This window comes from Crotalus tigris, unplaced genomic scaffold (assembly GCF_016545835.1).
Source record: "Crotalus tigris isolate CLP2741 ecotype Arizona unplaced genomic scaffold, ASM1654583v1 scf7180000019924.707973, whole genome shotgun sequence".
Classification (NCBI taxonomy): Eukaryota; Metazoa; Chordata; class Lepidosauria; order Squamata; family Viperidae; genus Crotalus; species Crotalus tigris.
In genome coordinates, this window is record NW_024097775.1 from 1 (window position 1) to 20021 (window position 20021).

The 20021-nt window shown below is 36.7% G+C and overlaps 1 protein-coding gene across 1 annotated transcript; it reads left to right on the plus strand.

The window, feature by feature from the left end:
- Positions 1-3606: 3606 nt before the first annotated feature.
- Positions 3607-19722, plus strand: LOC120317895 (guanylate cyclase soluble subunit beta-2-like; the record flags this gene model as incomplete). Its single annotated transcript, XM_039364903.1, has 14 exons — positions 3607-3701; positions 4344-4504; positions 5655-5754; positions 6532-6749; positions 7932-8025; positions 8895-8998; positions 10161-10377; positions 11144-11464; positions 12320-12468; positions 13540-13686; positions 14795-14949; positions 17111-17325; positions 17632-17754; positions 18396-19722. Coding segments are annotated over 14 exons (2248 nt in total), but the record flags the coding sequence as incomplete, so codon positions are not given.
- Positions 19723-20021: the final 299 nt, after the last annotated feature.

Genomic DNA, 20021 nt, shown 5'->3' on the forward strand with positions numbered 1-20021 from the left:
CTAGAGCAAAATGGACATCGCCAACAAACTCGGAGTGCTTGGGTATGGTTAGGAGGGCACTGACTTTTCTAGGATTCCCTATGTATGTTTCCTGGTAAAATACATGGGAAAATCCCATTGGAGGAAAATTCCACTTAGGGTTAGAGTTACGTCACCATGAACTCCTAGAGCAAAATGGACATCGTCAACGAACTCAGAGTGCTTGGGTATGGTTAGGAGGGAACTGACATTTCTAGGCTGCCCTTCTCTATGTTTCTTGGTAAAATACATGGGAAAATCCCATTGGAGGAAAATTCCACTTAGGGTTAGGGTTACGTCACCGTGAACTCCTAGAGCAAAATGGAAATCGCCAACAAACTCGGAGTGCTTGGGTATGGTTAGGAGGGCACTGACATTTCTAGGCTGCCTATGTATCGTTTCTGGTAAAATACATGGGAAAATCCCATGGAGGAAATCCACTTAGGGGTAGGGTTAGGGTTACGTCACCGTGAACTCCTAGAGCAAAAGGGACATCGCCAACAAACTAGGAGTGCTTGGGTATGGTTAGGAGGGCACTGACTTTTCTAGGCTGCCCTTTCTATGTTTCCTGGTAAAATACATGGGAGAATCCCATTGTAGGAAAATTCCACTTAGGGTTAGGGTTACGTCACCGTGAACTCCTAGAGCAAAATGGACATCGCAACAAACTCGGAGTGCTTGGGTATGGTTAGGAGGGCACTGACTTTTCTAGGCTGCCCTATGTATGTTTCCTGGTAAAATACATGGGAAAATCCGATTGGAGGAAAATTCCACTTAGGGTTAGGGTTACGTCACCGTGAACTCCTAGAGCAAAATGGACTTCGCCAACAACTCGGAGTGCTTGGATATGGTTAGGAGGGCCGTCGCTTTTCTAGCCTGGCCTATCTATGTTTCCTAGTACAATACATGGGAAAATCCCATTGGAGGAAAATTCCACTTAGGGTTAGGGTTAGGGCACCATGAACTCCTAGAGCAAAATGGACATCGCCAACAAACTCGGAGTGCTTGGGTATGGTTAGGAGGGCACTGACTTTTCTAGGCTGCCCTTCTATGTTTCCTGGTAAAATACATGGGAAAATCCCATTGGAGGAAAATTCCACTTAGGGTTAGGGTTACGTCACCGTGAACTCCTAGAGCAAAATGGACATCGCCAACAAACTCGGAGTGCTTGGGTATGGTTAGGAGGGCACTGACTTTTCTAGGCTGCCCTATTCTATGTTTCCTGGTAAAATACATGGGAAAATCCCATTGGAGGAAAATTCCACTTAGGGTTAGGGTTACGTCACCATGAACTCCTAGAGCAAAATGGACATTGCCAACAAACTTGGAGTGCTTGGATATGGTTAGGAGGGCACTGACTTTTCTAGGCTGCCCTATGTATGTTTCCTGGTAAAATCCATGGGAAAATCCCATTGGAGGAAAATTCCATTTAGGGTTAGGGTTACGTCACCATGAACTCCTAGAGCCGTGGTTCTCCATCTGTTGGTCGGGACCCCATTTGGGGTCGAATGACCATTTCACGGGGGTCGCCAAACCATGCTGTCCGCCATTTTTTTCCCTTTTCCCTAGCTGTCCTAATCCCTCTTATTGGTGGTCACACCCACTTGGGGGTCACCACAACATGGGGAACTGTATTATGGGGTCACGGCATTAGAAAGGTTGAGAATCACTGGTTTAGTGATTGTTTGGATTTTTTCAGCCTAGAAATGATATGTCTACTGTATTTTCTCATTCCACATCCTTTACAACCAGAAATAAGCTAAAGAGTGATAATGGTCAGCTGCAATCATCAAGGAAGCCACCTGAACTTTTGAAGGCATTGCTTTTACTAAATGCTGCTGCTACTGCTGTTGCAGCAGCAAAATGGTTAATTTTGAAACAGCATCAGAGGAGGTGCTTCTTCCCTCATCTATTCCCCTCCTTCTTTCTTTTTTCACCATTCTCAATTGGGGGATTTAATTGGGTTCTCATATTTGGTTTACCATATCTCCACTATTGTATTTGATTACATTTTTAGATATGGTGTCCTTATTCCACACAGTCAGATTTGTTGAGTGTTTAGGGAAGGAATGAGGGAATCCATGAGGGAACCCAGACTCCAACGTGGCTTTCTCACCCAGCTTGACAATATTTACAACGTTGCTTTTTTGTTTTGTTTGTTTTCTCAAAGCACATATGCAGTTCTAGAATAAAGTAGAAATCTATTTTGAAGCAATAAATCAAATTATATAATTCCAAACAAAGCATGTGAGGAGTTCACTGCTTTTCTGCAGTGAATTCTTATAGAAATTACAGTGGTTCAACTTCAGTTCCATATATGGAGAACATTGAGAACATTGTGTACAGGGAGTCTTCATCTGACAACTTGTTCAACAACCGTTCAAAGTTGTAACAGTGCTGGACAAATGGTATTTACAGCTAGTCTTCAAAATATTAGTCATCCCAGCACCCCTATGGTCATTTAAGATCACAACCTGGGACCTTGGCAACCAGCTTGCGCTTACAGTGGTTGCATCCCTGTGTCACATGTTTGCCATTTGTAACTTTCAGCTTCCCAAAGCAAAGCTAAGTCAATGGGGAAACCAGCAGAGAAGGTTGTGCATTGCTCCAGTAAGTTACTGATACCCTCCCCTGCCCAGCGGCAGCCACAACTGGCCTTGCTATTCTCATGCCATCTTCACATCATATGTTACCTGCTTGCTGGCCTGCTTGTGAATCACCTGGGCTCACTTAATGACCCACAATTCTTGCTAACAATGACAGTGAGGAGCACTGGGATTGCTGTTGCTAAGTGCAATCACTTGATGTTGCACATTATGACCATATTGCTTAGCAATTGAAATTCTGGCCCCAGTTATCATCATTAACCAAGAGTGGAATAGGCTTTCTGACAATAGCATGAAATGCCAATGAATGAGATTGATCATTCAATAAACTCTGTATAATGAACCTAGCCTTAACTACCACTCTCTTGTTTGAATTGATGCTTCTGTGCTGGACTTCCCAAAGGGAACTCAGCTTACAGTAGCTCTCAGCATTCTAAATACAAGTATTGGCCCAAACTTTTATTGTTCATCAAAGAGGAGTGAGGTGGGAAGGCTTCATTTTCTCTGTATCAGGCCTTTTCTTTCTGGCTTGCCAATTTTTATTCTGTAAGAATGGATTTCTTTTTTAAAAAACACCCTCTCTTCTCTCCATCCTTTTGCAAGTTGAAGAATGTTTTTACACAAATATTCCTTTGACTGATAATGAACTTCAATTATATAGCACAGACTGATAAATATATATTGAATAGAAGAAGAAAACATATTCTATCATTATGTAATGAATGGGTCATAAAAATTAGGTTATGACGTCATTGCTTGGTTACTGTTTTGATGGTTTCATAAATAGTATTAATATAATACTGTACATTACTGTATGTTGCCTGTTTAATATAATACTGTATATTGCCTATGTTGTTACACAGCTGAACAAATAAGATAAAATTAGTATATTTGAAAACTCTCTAAATTTATATCTATATATCTATATCTAATTATAACTCCAATTATTGTGAGATTTGTTTCTTTTGCCTTTTTGTTATAGAGTCCAAACTGGAGTACAAGATACTTTTTTTACTTTTGAAGTTTATAAAGATGAGATCACAATGCAACTAATTGACAAGGCATGCCAAATGTTAGGTATGTATAGTTTTGAACTAATGCCAAGACCCAGGTATTATTCATCATCATCATCGACAACAACAACAACAATAACAACATCACCATCATCTTCTTATGCCTTTGTGGAAGTTTTTTTTTTTTCATGTATCTTCCCATTTGCCCTATTGTTACCCTTGACCATAGTTATAAGCTGGAACTATCAGAAATAGGACCCAGTTGCACGCTCCTGAAACGCTGTCATTTTTCTCACACATCACAATGTTTTCAATACAAGTAAATTGAGGCTTTGCAGCAAAGACACTTCCTCTGATGTCAGATATGAAAAAAAAATTGACAACTGGACAAATGCACATAGATTGAAATGAAAATCTGTCTTCTCTCTCTCTCTCTCTCTCTCTCTCCTCTCTCTGTATGTGTGTGTTTGTGTGTGTATGTGTGTGTATAAGTTTGTGTGTATATGGCATATCCAATTGGCATAGTGTGCTCCCTGCATGTTTTCAAGTCTGGAGATAAATTATGGATGTGCATCAAAATGCTTCTGAAGAATTTGGGGAAAATAATGGTGATAATGTGGAAGTATTCTAAATTAACTTGAATAAACTGGTTACTAATCTTGAAACATGAGCATTTAATATGATAATAATATATTTATTTTCCTAGATGTTTCCCCAGATATGGTCCTAAAACAATTTGGAGAATATTTCTTTGAATTCTGTAAACAGTCGGGTTATGACCATATGCTGAGAACACTGGGAGGAAATCTGTATGAATTTATAGAGAACCTGGATGCATTACACGGTTACCTCAGTCTGTCTTACCAGGCAAGTGGAAATGAATTCTATAAGAATAGTGGAAAAATCCGATTCTTCTTTATGAATTCACTCATATTCTCAATAACAAGATAGGAAAATTATGATGTACATGTATGTGTGTACATGTGTGGGGGTGGATGGGTGTCTGTATCGAGTTCTGATGCCTTACTTGGTTGCTCAAATCTGATTCTCATTTTAAATATGCATGTTTTTACCAAATCAAATTGTTTCTGTCAGACAACTGGCAATAATATTTTTTATTGTGACCTTACTATCATCAGAACTGAGGCACTTCTGTTGTAATCCTGAGAAAGATCCATCTTTGGAGATTCCATTTGGATTTGAGAAACATCAGTGGGATAGTCTCCCCCACTTTCCATTAAATGCCAGCTTCAGGTGACAGATTTTTCCAAGGAGTGCAGCAGACAGGAAAACATTGAATTCCCACAATGCATAAAAATGTTCTAGGTGATGATGTTTGTCTTTCAAAATAAAACCTGTATGACAAGTAGAAAGTTATTTGACAGAAAGAATAGAAAGGAGACTTAGCTGTAGAATCCCTGCTTGCACTTCCACCATTGAGGCTCACCATTTTAAAAAAAAAAGTTTTGTAGTATGCAGTGGGAAAGAGAGCATCGAGAAGTTGATGTGTGATTAGAAGAAAAATTAATCTGATAATAAAGATGATGGACATGTAAAAAGCTGTTGTTATGTTCCCACACTGCTATCAAGGAGCAGAGTTCTGATGCCTCAAAATGAGCAACAATTGCAATGTTTCTTTTACTATAGTGTCAGTTATTGAAATATGCACGTGAGCCATCGTGGAGGAATGGTTGGTGAATTGGCAAAGCTTGCTAGGATGAACAAACTGACTTCTTTGAGAGAAAAAGGACAACTCCTACTTTTATTAGTGATTGGAAACCCCTTATGAACATTTTGTGTAAAAATGGGGAAAAGATGAACTTGTGATTTATGGTTTTGGTCATTAAACAGGATATATTATAGAAAGAAGAAAGTCATGATGTAACTTTAAAGAGAGAAGTTAAAATAGAATTGTACTTACCATTGCTCTGAAGAATATCAGAAGCTACTTCTTTATACCTTTACTATATCTTTCTCTGCAGCAAGGGTAATATTATTCCTTTTGAGTGTTTTTCAGGAGATGAATGCTCCTTCCTTTAGGGTAGAAAAGAATGAAGATGGGTCAATGTATTTGCATTATTATTCAGACAGAAGAGGCTTATGCCACATAGTTCCAGGTAACTTGATATATGTGCATGCGTTTAATATGGGTTTTGAAATGCTGAGGTTTTAACCAACAATGATTATATTAATGTTTGTGGGCTTTCCTTTTGATAGCTACTTAGCTAACTAGCTAGCTAGATATGTTAAGTTCAAACTTCAACTATCACAAAATTTCCTTCTCCTGTGGTAGACCACCAGACCTGTTTAAAGTAAGATGATGATGGTGGCATTTACCATCCTCATGCTTTATTGAGGAATTCTCTTTTTTCGGAGATTTATATGGAAATAACATGACAGTAGATAAAATATTTATTACAGGCAATCTTTAGCACCTTTTATTTTATTGTATTTTCAATTCTATTCTGTATTTTTTATTTCCTTAGAATTATTATTCTATATATTTTTTGCCCTGAAAAAGGGTAAGAGGGACAGATGAAGATAATTATAATACCAGTAGCCAAATAATTAATGAGTATAGAATATTTTAAATATATAACTTTTTTTTTAATTTTTCTGAGCTCATGATTTCTCACTACTACCACCAGTCTGAGGGATAGAAGTTGAACAAAGTAATTAATGAACACTAGAGCTGTATGAGATTTGAACCAATAAAACATATTTTTTGGAAATAAAATCTACTTATTAAGGCTGACAATTGAGATTATAGTTGTTGGCAGACTCAGTGTATAAGGGAACAAACATTGCTTGAGTGCTTGAGTACATATGCTAAGGATAATATTACATAAGCATGTGTAATATCGCCTGGATTTTTTTTTTCTCTTTGGATTCAGGAATCATTGGTGCAGCAGCTTTGGACTTTTTCAATACTGAAATTTCAATGGAAATTGTCAATCAGACAGAAGAAGAAGAAAGAACAGGGAAAAAAGAACACATTGTATTTCTTGTAACACAAAAACCTGTTTTTTCATACAAAAGAAGAAACAAGTTCTCTTCCTCACACTATCTTCCAAATTCTGGAGCTCAAGCAGAGAAAAGACTGAATAAAGAGGTACTATCATACTTTTTTTGTGTGTGAGTGGTATGGTAGCCTAGTGGTGAAAGCACTTGCCTCCCACTTGGAAGGTTGAGAGTTAAATCCTAGGTAGCAGCAAATCTTTCTCTCTCAGGATGCAAAGAGAGAATATGAACTGCGAACTCCGTTTAGGCAGCATCTGGTCAGTAAACGCTCAGATCCATTCCAGTCACACTGACTCTAAGGAATTAGAGGGTCACAATCAAAGGGTAGCTCCATAATGGAGTCATTAAAAAATAATGCTATTTTGTGCAGAAATATCAATGTGTGTGTGTGTGTATGCATATGTTTCTAGGAGTATACAAAAGTATCAATTTATACATGCCAACTCTGAAAAATGTACTTATAATTGAGATGGCATTTGTACAGGAGCAGAGGTATAGTACAAAAATTCAAAATGGCAGCCACAATGCCAAGTGTTGCTTCTTATTGAAGAGAGACTGGCCAAGACAGGGAAAAGTCAAACAGGGAATTACTCCAGAATCCCTAGGTGAGCATAAAATAGCAAAGTCTGACTCCACCTTGAGTGCCATTGAACCTTATCTAGTCTGACCCAGTTGCAAACCACCAGTTTGTCAGATTAGATAAGGTTCAATGGCATTCAAAGGGGGGGGTGTCAGACTTTGCCCTTTTATGCCCACATAGGAATTCCAGACTAATTCCTCATTTGACTACTTCCCCTGGTTCAGTCAATTTCTTTCCAACACTCCTAGTGGTTTTCTAAGTACAGCCCAGGTCTGTTTTTAATTAGCTTTTTCAAGGTTGATAAGAGCTTGCGGCCATGCATATATATTTCAGTATTCAAATCTCTTCATAACGGAATTTGGCATGTTGTAACTGTTGTATGTATACATACTGAAAAATAAATGTGTTTAGATTTTTCCAAGGATGAGCCTAAACTATAATATTTGTATGTGTTGTTGCATGCTTACAAATCTGAGGGTATAAATGGATAAGTACATCCAAAAGTGCTTCAATGTTTTTGAAATAATGAGGCATACTTGTACTTATTTCAAGTAATTACAAATATGAAGCGTGGTGTTTTAAATTGTAATTGTGTTTCACAATTACATTTATTCTTTTGTTAGGAAATAGTTTATTTCTTAGTTTGAAAAATATGGTTAAATTTTTTTTAATTGCTTTTGATGTATTCCACAGGAACGTGAAAGAACCATGAATAAGATTAGAGATAAAACAAGTGTCAAAAGGAGCCACTGGGAAACAATCAGAGGAATTGTGACAATAGGAAAAGGTAAATGGTTTGGCTATAATGTCAGTCATTTTTTAATAAAAAAGGTAAAGGTTTCCCTGTCAGTTGTTTCCGACTTTAGGGAGCCAGTTTCTTGGCTGAGAAACCCAGCGTTATCCAAATTTCCATGGTCATGTGGCCAGCATGGCTATACGCCAAAGGAGCATGAAATGCTGTTACCTTCCCACCAAAGTGGTACCTATTAATCTACTTGCATTTGCATGCTTTCGAACAGCTAGGTGAGCAGGAACTGTGGCAAGTAAAGGTAGCTCACCCCATTGTGTGGATCATGGGTCTCGAACTCAAGAAGTCAGCTCTCTAGTAACAAGTTCAGTGTCTTTAACCGCTGAGCCATCGTTTCCTTCTAGCTTTTTAATAGCTTCTATTAAAAAACTAAGCTGAAAACATTTACAGGGAAACCCATAACTGATTCCAAATTCTGATTATATAATCAATCAATTTTGCTTTTAAAATGTGAATTGTTGGTAGTACAAGCCAAACAAGGCAGGGGATGAGATGTTATATTTTAAAAAAATATATGACAGGACTGCTGATATGCAAAGGGGTACAGGAATTTACTGTATTTTCATTTTTACAGGCTCTTAATTCTTCCATTTCAGTCTGGTTATGTATGCTTTTCTTTTAATGCTCCAATTCCAAACTAATATTAGAATAAATAGTATTTCAGTATTTCAGGGCTTGGAACTGTACCATATTCATATACATAAAAAATCCCCATCGATAGACCTGAGTTCTTGAAAAACAGGAGTGAATAGAAAAATGAATCTTTATATATAAACAAGTACTAGATTGCTTCTGATTCTGCCAATGTATTAAAATGACAATGAAAATATAACTTCTTCTTATTACAGGTCGACTTCTTAGAGGATTTGATCCTGTCTATCCTAGGACCCTCTGGATTGACCCAAAGACTTTTTGCATTGGGCTTCCCTTCCATATTGTTTTTGATGAACAGGTAAGAAAATCAACATCAGTGGACTGTTTTAAAGTGCATGTATGTCTTTCCATAAATAAGTGGGATTTTCTCCCATATAAATGAATATTGGGCATAGATTTGTGGACCATACAATCCTGGAAGAACATACAACTGTGTTAATGTATCACAGATGGATGCTACATGCCCTGAAAATACTTCTGAAGATTTAATCTAAAATCTGTCTGTCTGTCTATCTTATACATTCATCCTATTTTTATTTGTGTTGCCAAATTATCCACTCTAGTGCATACATACATATATACACTTAGTTTATTTTTCCCCCACACATCTTAATAGTTATGCATAACATGATGTGGTCTTGCAAAATGTAAGGTAAAGAATGAAAGGTTAAGAAAACAATTATAGAATGAATGAAGGATTAAGAAAACAGGTGTACGGCTGTTTTCATTACAAGAATATATGAGTAAGCAGGCTGGATCCCTTAAATTCAAAGTTGGCAGACTTTATTTGACTCAGGAAAAACCAAGCAGCAGATCAAAAATAGAGAGAACACATTCAAACAGAATCTGATAACACAACAGAGAAACTATGCTCATCTGCACAAATGATCTATAGAACATAGTATCCTAAATTAGCACTGGTAATTTTTTTATATATGCCCAGAAGGGCTTTAGGCATGTATAACAAAGTATAATGACATCAATATATCACATGCATCCTGACATCCTGAAATGAATGAGTCAGTCATGTATTTTCTTTATGCTTGATACAAGTACATATATTGCATCATTACTGTGATGATGTCATAATGAACCTGTTATTTGCTTCATGCTTGCCTGCCCTGCAATTTACTGTGGAAGAAGCCCTGCGCAAACATCTTTTGTTCTGCCTGCTGCTAGGCAACATGCATATAGAGCAGTTAATTAGGTCTACCCACTGGCTGATCCCTTCGGTATGGATTCAAGAAAGAAATGAGTCCTTTGGTTGTAGATGGATTGGATGTAATAATGAAGATAGCAATGATAACACCAATAATATAATCCCACAGTTTTGGACAATTTATCCAATTAGTAACAAATGTAAAAGGCTACATGTAATGTTTATAAAATGAATTTCTACTGACAGTGGAATAGGATTAGGGAAAGCATAAGCAAGAATCCTGTTTGTTTTCTTTTTAAAGCTTAGGGTGAAACAAGCTGGGGTTAGTATTCAAAAGATTGTGCCTGGCCTTCAAATACTGGGCATCCGTCTCAATCAGTACTTTACTATTGTACGCCCTGAAGTGAAATTTACCATCTCCAGTGTTCAGAGATTTATCAACAGCCAATTTGTTTTCCGGACCAAGAGAGAGATGATGCCGGACTCCTGGAAGCAGCGTCCTATGTTAGAGCTAAGAGGTAGTTTTCCCATTTCTCAATAGCTACAGTATTGGGCAATAACACACTGAAGAGATAACTATGTCATGGGAAAAATACAATTTCTCTCTAAAGTGACACATCTGTTTCCATAGGCTGAATTGCTTCAGTACATGTGATAGAGGCTTCTCCATAAAATATAAAATCTGTGAACATAAAAATTTTATATTAAAAAGAATCTGGCCTTCTTCCTGGCAGTTTTTACATAGGTAAACCCTGAGCTGGTCTTTCAGATAAGAATATAGATCAAAGGTACACATTATGTTTTGATGCAGGGCTGCCACAAGCAAGTGTGCAAGTTGCACACTGCACAAAGTAACCATGTCCCAGGGGTGCCAAATAGTGAGAGTGGTAGTAACCTGGTGCCACATTGCAGGGTGGGAAAATGCCCATTCCAGTGAGTATTCTGTGCATTTGCACATACATTATAGAAAGAAAAGCGAGAATGAAGTGCCAGGAAGCCATAGCTGCCATATGACTTGGCCTTTTGATGGCAAAAAGCTTTTTGCACAAAGGCACCTTACATATCAGTGGCAATTTGGTGTTTCTGTCTAAATTTGGGGGGATGTTGGAAACAGTATTATGACCATTATATGACAGTGTTGCCTTGGCCTTTGATTGCCTTCCCAGTAGATGGGCTGTGATTTTTTTTAATGTTCTGGGTGGGTCAGAAAGGAATCAGATTGGGAAGAATATACTATATTCAATATTTAATGCCTGCCCATCATTATTTGTTTGTTTGAACCAGGGCAGATGATCTGGATGGATTCTGTTCAGTGCATGCTGTACCTTTGTTCCCCTCTGTTGCGTACATTGCATGAGTTGGAGGAAAGACACATGCACATTTCTGACATAGCCCCCCATGATGTCACTAGAGATTTGATCTTGCTCAACCAACAGCGGTTGGCCGAGATGGAGCTCTCCAATCAACTGGAGAGGAAAAAAGAGGAGCTGCGGATCCTGTCAAAACACCTAGAGGAAGAAAGGAAGAAAACAGAAGCCCTCCTGTACGCCATGCTGCCTAAACATGTTGCCAACCAGCTGAAAGAGGGGAAACGAGTTGAGGCAGGTGAATGTCATGAGATACAGACAAGTTTAGATATGTTCAAGACTGTGATCAATAATGACTATGATCTCCGTTGTTTGGAATCAGTGGTAGACATTTAAGGACAATGTATATATAAGCAAGTGCAGAAATGTTTTTATCTTCAAAATGAAGAAATGAGTAAAGCTATGTTAGGTCATCTCCCCCCCCCCTTCGCTGATACACTGCTATCAGAGAAATGTTGTATATTGACTCCATCTCAGTACTGATTTATTTTTCCTTCCAGTAATTTTTTTTTTAAATCTCATGGCCTTCACTCTAAGAATGCTACTTTCTGTCACTTCTAACTTCACATGGTGGGAGTTAAAAACCTTGCTTAACGTTTCCAACAAACAATAATTGATATACTATATCTAGGCTTTCTTATGGAATGCATGCCTTTTTTGTAAAGCTAGTATTTTTTACGTTGAATCTATTGGAGCATTATTTAGAAAAAAATCTTAATATAACACACTACTTTGAAAATGTTTTGCATAGCTTCATGAATATTATCACTTGCCCATTTTCTTTTCTTTTTTTTATTAAAAGTTTTAGAAATTTTTTACAGTATATAACCCAAATCCCTCCCACCCCTCCCCCCACTTCCCAGAGCTGATTACAGACTTGCCCATTTCCTTGACTGATTCTATTTTCAAAGTAACAAAGAAGCTGGATTAATATATTTTGAAAAATATTTCATAATTGATATTTTATAAATAGATGCTAAAATACTAAGTATACTTTATACACTTATACACTATTAAAAAGTTTTATGATCAATTTAATTATGAAACTAGACATGGTTTCTAAAACTCTCTTCTTTTTCCTCTTTAACTATAGGAGAATTCAAAGAATGTACTATATTATTCAGTGATGTTGTGACTTTTACTAACATTTGTGCCCAATGTGAGCCTATTCAGATAGTCCTCATGTTAAATGCAATGTATCTACGATTTGACAGGCTAACCACAGTACATGATGTCTACAAGGTATTTTCAGTTGATATCCTGAAAGTGATATTATGGGGAGAAAGGAATAGAGATGTTAAGAATAACTCCTTTGTAACTCTACTCTGATTTGTAACTCTACTCTGATTTACTCAGAGACCTGTATTTACTTATAGGTTCCCAACAATCTCTGGAAAGTAAAGCATAAATTAAAATATAAATTGTCTGCACCAGTAAACAATCTAGACAAACCTCTGTCCAGAATCTTGGAATACGCTTACATCCTGTTGCTGATACTTCTTTTACCTTGTTCTGCCTTTGTTTTCTCTTTATTGTTTTCTCTTATTGCCCAATTTTCTGCTTGCTTGCTATGAACATTTGTTCCAATACAGAATAATAGATATGGCTCAGGGTTCACCTGTGGAGTCCTTAATGCTCTCTGAACTTGGTTGTTTCTTTTGCAGAGATTTCATAGTCCAACTAAATAACATTAACAGTACAAGTGAGTATCAGGTTTGCTCCCTATTTATAAACAGTAGCTTGCCCTGCCAGTGTTGGTGGGAACTTCTTGTTGGTAATTCCTTGATTAAGATATTATTTTCTGCTTCTTTGTCTTCTAATAAAATAAATAAGTGATAAAGCACATTTATACACCATTCAAAAAAGACAATAAAAAAGCTAAGAAGTAAACAATCTTCTCCAGCAACCAACACCCAGATAATCAGGGATTAACACCAGACAAGCAACCAAGCTCAGAGAGTACCAAGGGCTCCAAACTTTTGTTAATATATTTACATAATTTTTGAATAAAACACTAATGCACAGTGATATAATTAATATTTAAAATGTGAAAATTCCATGCTGATAAAATATCATATTAAAAAATGTAAGAGAACAAATAAAATATATGTCTCCTTTTGTAATGCAGGAAGTTTCACATAAAACTTCACTTGCAAATTGTGAAAGAACCTCTGCACCAACCCTTTTCTTTCCATTTGTGGAAAGAGAAAGACCGACCAGTTCCATCTTCAATCTGGCTGTAAATAATATATTGAATGAAACTCAACATGGTCTTTTGCAATAAGATATTTATCTCTTTACTTCTTTTTTTAGGTTGAAACCATAGGGGATGCCTACATGGTTGTAGGGGGTGTCCCTGTCCCTGTATCAACCCATGCTGAACGGGTTGCCAACTTTGCTCTGGGAATGATCATAGCAGCCAAAGACATAAAAAATCCTGTTTCTGGAAATCCTATTCAAGTGAGCAGAAAATAGAAATACAAAAACATATAATTTTTGTGCATAATAAGGCAGCATCAATAGAGGGGTAGCATCAAAATCATGAGAAGTGATAGTATCACTTTATACTGCATCAGTGAGGCCACGCCTGGACTACTGTGCCCAGGTGTGGTCACCATGATATAAAAAAAAGATGCTGAGATCCTAGAAAGACTACAGAACAACAAAGAAAATAAAGGGTCTGGAGGCTAAACCATATGATGAACAATTAAGATGACTAGATATATCTAGCATATCAAAGAGAAAGATTGGGATGACATTATAGCTGTCTTCTGGTACTTGTGAAGCTGTCGGGTGTGTGGGTGTGTGGGTGTCGATTTACTTGAAAAAGCTGAGGGCAGGATGAGAAGTAATGGGTGAAAGCTCATTAAAGAGAGTTCCAACCTGTACCTAAGGAGAAATCTCCTCACAGTAAGAACAATTAATCCATGGAAGGGCTTGTCTCTTGGAGTTGTGGGTGCTCCATTGCTGGAGGTTTTCAAGAATAGACTAGACAGCCATTTGACCGGGATGGTATAAGGCAGTGGTGGCGAATCTATGGCACAGGTGCCAGAGGCGGCACTCAGAGCCCTCTCTGTGGGCATGCGCACAATTGCCCCAGTCCTAGGCCTTCAGCTGGGTTTTATAAAACGTTTTTACTTTGGGCCTCCGCCGCCGTGTGCAAAAAAAAAAAGGTTCAATCAGTCAATTTCAACTTCTCGCAGGAAAAAAAAAGATCTTCAAAGTTGGAATTGATTGATTGAACTTTTTAGTCCCACCCAGTCTGCCGTTACCACTGCAGCCATGTCCACCCAATTGGCCATACCCACCCAATGGGCCACACCCACCTGGCACTCGATGATGCATAAGTAGGTTTTGGGTTGCAGTTTGGGCACTTAGTCTCTAAAAGGTTCTCCATCACTTGTATAAGGTCTCTTGCCTTGAGTAGGGTTTGGATGAGAAGACCTCCAAGGTCACTTCTAGCCCTATGATTCTATGATTTGACAAGTATGTATTTAAAAAGAGCAAATCAATTCAGCAGATATTTATTTATTTATTTATTTATTTGTTTATTTAAACTCTTGTTCAGATTAGGGTTGGGATCCACACAGGATCTGTCCTTGCAGGGGTTGTTGGAGAAAAAATGCCACGTTACTGTTTGTTTGGAGATACAGTGAATATAGCATCCCGGATGGAGAGCCATGGCGTGCCAAACAAAATTCACCTCAGTGGCAGTGTTTATCAGTGAGTAATGTTACTGTTCTTAAACCATTGCTTTATTACAGCCTGGTCTGGTTAGAAGTTAGGGAAAGAAATTTAAGGAAACTAGAAAGCATTAGTTTGGATTGGACTAGTAAAAACTGTTTTACAGTTATATAGTCTGGATTAGGGATAATATATATTCTTTTCTGCAGTGTTTTATAAATGTTTGAATTTTCCTCTCAAGAAATGAAGGACAATTGATTTTAAAACAATCAGATGTACTCACATTTTAACTGTCTATATTTAATTCCTTGTACTCGTCCAAAGAATAAACTAATTCTCTTCCTCCCATGTATCAATAAGATAAAATTATAAAGAAAACTCTCCTCTCCTGCTCTCCCCCATCTCCTCCCCTCCTCTCCTCCCTCCCCTCCTCTCCCCTCCCCACCTCTCCTCTCCTTTAAAGGCTTCTTCAAAATTCTTTGAGGTTTTTTTTTTTTTTTAGCAATTTTCATTTTCCTAACTTTTAAATAGCATCAATCTAAAGAAAAACGCAGCTTAGTTTTTAATTCGGTACAGCAACTCTGGAAACTAATACTAACATTTACATTCTGCTGGGCTTATTGTAACATTAAAAACATAAGACCGAGAGTAATATATCCATACAAAGATTCCCCTGACGAGAATGAATGAACATATAAGTGTAACTTGATACACATCTGTTCAGACTCATTCCATTCAGTTCAGCGAGCTTATTCCTCAAGTGAAGAAACTTCAGATGAGTTATGATTATATTATATATATATATATGATTATATATTATGATTCCCAGAATTCACAACCAGGATAGCCAATTGCTATATAGTACCATTTCCTGGGTAGGAAATGATAAAACTTCCTCTCCTTGCTTGTTGGATTGATAGCAAGTTTGGCAATAAGTCTTTGATGGTGTCAAACATTTATGGAACACAATATGTACCAAAGTCTCTGTAGTAACAGTGTAGCTTAAATTAAATCAAGAAACTCTATTGTATTACATTATTAATATAGTAATGCAATCTGTAAAAATCTGATCCATGTGCATTCTGTTCCATCATATTAAACTGTTTGCTTTAAAGCCATTTCTTTAATTCCTTAACCAAGTCTTTCTTGAAATCCCCTTTGTGAAGTTTTGCTATCTTGTTTCTCTCTCTTTTTTAAAAAATCATTTATATTGAAAGAAGTTTTTACAAAGATTTTAAAAACTATAGAAACATAGAAGGCAAAACAGGAAAAAGATTAAAAGAATAAAAGAATTGTTAGGAATAACAAAAAAGCAAGAAAAAGAAATATCTAAAGAAGTGACTTGTTTGGAGCAGTTACATCTCCACCTTCCCATACCGCATACCATAGTTCTCTTCTTCCAATAAACAATCTTTTTAATTAGTAAATCCCCAAATCAACAGTTCATTTTTGTCTACTTTTAGCAAAAAGTCTATAAAGAGTTTCCAGTCTTTTATAAAAATAATTTCTTCCTTGATCAAACAATTTAGCCATTTCTGCAAACTTCACCTTCCTTTTGCATCTTGGTTTAACTCCTGGTTTTTCCCCTGCCATATAAATAAACCTGGATAAGTCTTTTTGCCACTACTGAGTTTTGCTGCCTTGCTTCTCAATCGCTTCTCTTCCTGTTACTTTTCTGGCAGCTGTATTTCAACTTCTATATGTGAAAATGATATTTCTGTATATTACATTCTATTTTACAATTTAAAACAATATTCATAGTGATTTACAACAGTATAATAGGTTTATAATACTAAAGTACCAGTGTTCAAGGTGCACGGTCTTGGCAGGATTGGCAGAAAAGTTACAGCTGTAAAAGCTTCTATCTATTTTTCTGGAGCCATGATTCATTTTCTGCACCTCGAATTATAGCAGATCTTACTGTATCAGTTTTACAAATAAAGCCATTCAATACAATGGCCAGTTGTGTGGTAAATGGTGAGTGTCACTATTGCCATTGCTTTAGTAAAGACAAACCTTAAGATCTGTTTGTTGTTTCTGGAACAATAATATGGGGAGAAAGCTATTTCTGTAGAACTTTTCAATTTCCATAAAACTATAGCACTTTCTATAAAACTATTTGTAAAAGGTTGATTGCTGATTTATTGTAGTAAAAAAAAAACAATGACAAACATTATCCATTACTGCTTTTATGGTTCAGATGCCTCAAAGAGAAGAATTTTGACATTAAGGAAAGAGGAGAAATTGATGTGAAGGGCAAAGGGAAAATGCACACTTATTTTCTGGTCCAAAATACAATTGCAACTGAAAATGAGATCATGGGAAGACCAAGTGAAGATGCTGGCCTCAACCACGAATCTTCTCAATTGTCTCAAGATTGTAAGGCTGATGGCAAGCAAAACTCATTCTCACAAGGTACAGGAAAGGAAAAGTAATGTACTATTTTATTTGTTTTGTCTTTCTGATACCCAATTTCTGATGCCATGGTTTATGTATCCAAGACTGTACCACCCATGCATGAAATGAAAGTATTAACTAGCTTAGGAGGGAATCTCAGGAGTGGCAGAAATGACAGAGGGCATTTGAATGCCATATAATACAATGGCCTTGGAATACTGACAGGATGCTGGGAATGCCATCCTTGTGGAGAGCTTGATTGACCGAAAAGGAGAATTTCAAACTGCAAATTTTCTAGCATTTCTTTTTGTCTTTTCTTTAAAGATGTCCCACTAAATTCAGACAAGGAACTGCCTCCTATTGTAGCAATGAAATATGCAGATAGACCCATAGAAAACCACACCAATGTTAAAGGAAGGCATGAATCAAGAACAAAGGATTTAACAGGTAATAAGATGAAAAGTTCACTAATGAGATTAGGACCATAAAGTCATTAATTTCCATCTCCTCTTCATTAAGGGACATAGTATCCATTTCTCCACCATTCTGTGTCTTAAGCTAATGAAAGAATCAACAAGTAATCCATCGTCCAAAGGCAGCAGGGTGCTTATATTTCTGCAACAGGTTCTCACATCACTCTTATTCAAGAGATTAAATGAAGAGGAGAAACTGAATTAAGGTAATGGTGAATTGTGAATAAGAGGAAAAAGTTGATTAGTTTCTCTGACCTTTAGTTTTATAATCATGTTCATTCTCAAGTCTCCTTCAAATCTGAGTTTGGAGATTGTGCATGAGGAATTCAAGTGTTTTGTATCAACTGAATTATGATTTAAATACTTATTGGATTTTGCTTATTTATTCATTTCATTGTGAGTCTGTGGAGAACTTAAGAAAGAAAAAATTGGGAAGACATCCTGTCATGTAGCATGTCTCTGTTAGAATCAGAGCACTGTGCTGCACAGCAGATGATTATCTATATAATACTTAAAGTTTTAAACTCAACCCAATTTCTAAGCATAAGGTGGCTTATGATGTACAAATCCATGATTTTAATGGCCTTCACCAAAGGAATATTCATGTCTTTACAGACAAACTGTGTGATGCAGAGACCTACGCAAGTAGTGGTGTCCAGCAGCCAAACCAAAATCCGTATAATTTCATACAAAGAAGACACAGGCCAGGTGCAGAGACACCACAGATCAGGAATGTCAGGTCTAATTTCTGTAACTTGTTTTAATGTTCACATTAGAGAAGTTTTGTGTCCTATGTTATTATATTTCATTATTGCTCCCTTGGAATGGACGGTACACACTCAATGTACTGTGATCCAGTATGTGTTTTAAGATTGACAGTGTTTTAAGATTTCTTTGTTTCACTGGTAGCAATAACAAAACAAATATCAATATTTTATGGTAATAGTATTGACTTGTATTATGTATGAGTATAACATTACCTCATCTATGACACAGGAGAGTCAGTCAGCATATTTTGTAGTGCTTTTTCTCTTATGTTATATTGCAAAAAAAAAACATAGTTGAATTCAGTTAATATAACAGTTCATACAAACAAATTCAACTGTTTTCCATTCCTGGCCTCTGAACAATATGCTTCCCATTTATTTGTAATTTTATATTCAAGTACGGTTACAAAGTTCCCCAGAATCTACTGTTACCTTTGTTTAGTGTGGATACAACTGCTGTTCCTATGTAGGCCCTGATCCTCATTTTGGAATAGCAAAAGAATTGGTCCTGTCCCTCAGTCTTTTCTTTAACTATGAAAAGTCCAATATCCATATATATGTGTAGCTATACAATATTTTCACCTAAAGACATCCAAATTGACCAAAGGAAGTAAATAAGGAAACATGCATTCCAAGGACCCAGTGCAAATTTCAAATATTTTTTTACTTATGTTATGACTTCATGATGGATATTTTATAATTTTGATGAAATCTCATTTTATTGCAGATGTCCCTCTCCTCTCCCCCTCTTCCATCCACACACTCCAAGACATACAGTATAAGGGTAAAGTATCTTCTTTGTCAAGAGTTTAGGAAGAAAAATAGTTTAGTCTGGAGCTAAAGGTTTTCCCTAACCCTCTAATTAATCTGACAATATATTTAGCACTGATAGAAATAAGGGCAGAAGGAAGGCATCATGGAATTACAAATAAAATTCTTTTCACTGAAAATGGATGATATGTTTTTGACTTTATCAATAGCTTTTTGACTTCCTTATTTAACCCTGCATCACTAAAAAATGAAAACAAAGCACAGGTTCATGACTGTGGCTGTAGCCTTACAGCTGATTAAGGGAGGAGCATATTTCCCAACCAGATGTATTATCTACTAATTTGAAATGATTCTTTGTATGGCCATAATTATAAATGTGTTTTCATGATTTATGGCATTTTCTATTTGGGCAATAAATGTTTTATATGAGATATTAAATTAGCCTCTTTTTATTTTCATGAAAAGAAACGTGATTTAGAAAGAGATATTCATCTGATACACTGATATGCACCTTTGCCTGCTGATATGTGTAGTCTTCTTGTGGGGCAAACATATAGACAATGGACTGGTCCAAGGTACATTGCTAGTGATGGCTACTATCTTGAGTGACCAAACAAAGGCTAACATAGGAGGCTATGTATCAATCAATCAGTCATATTATTTAAATAAAAGCTAAGTATTATGTAATCTTTTCGACCTGTCC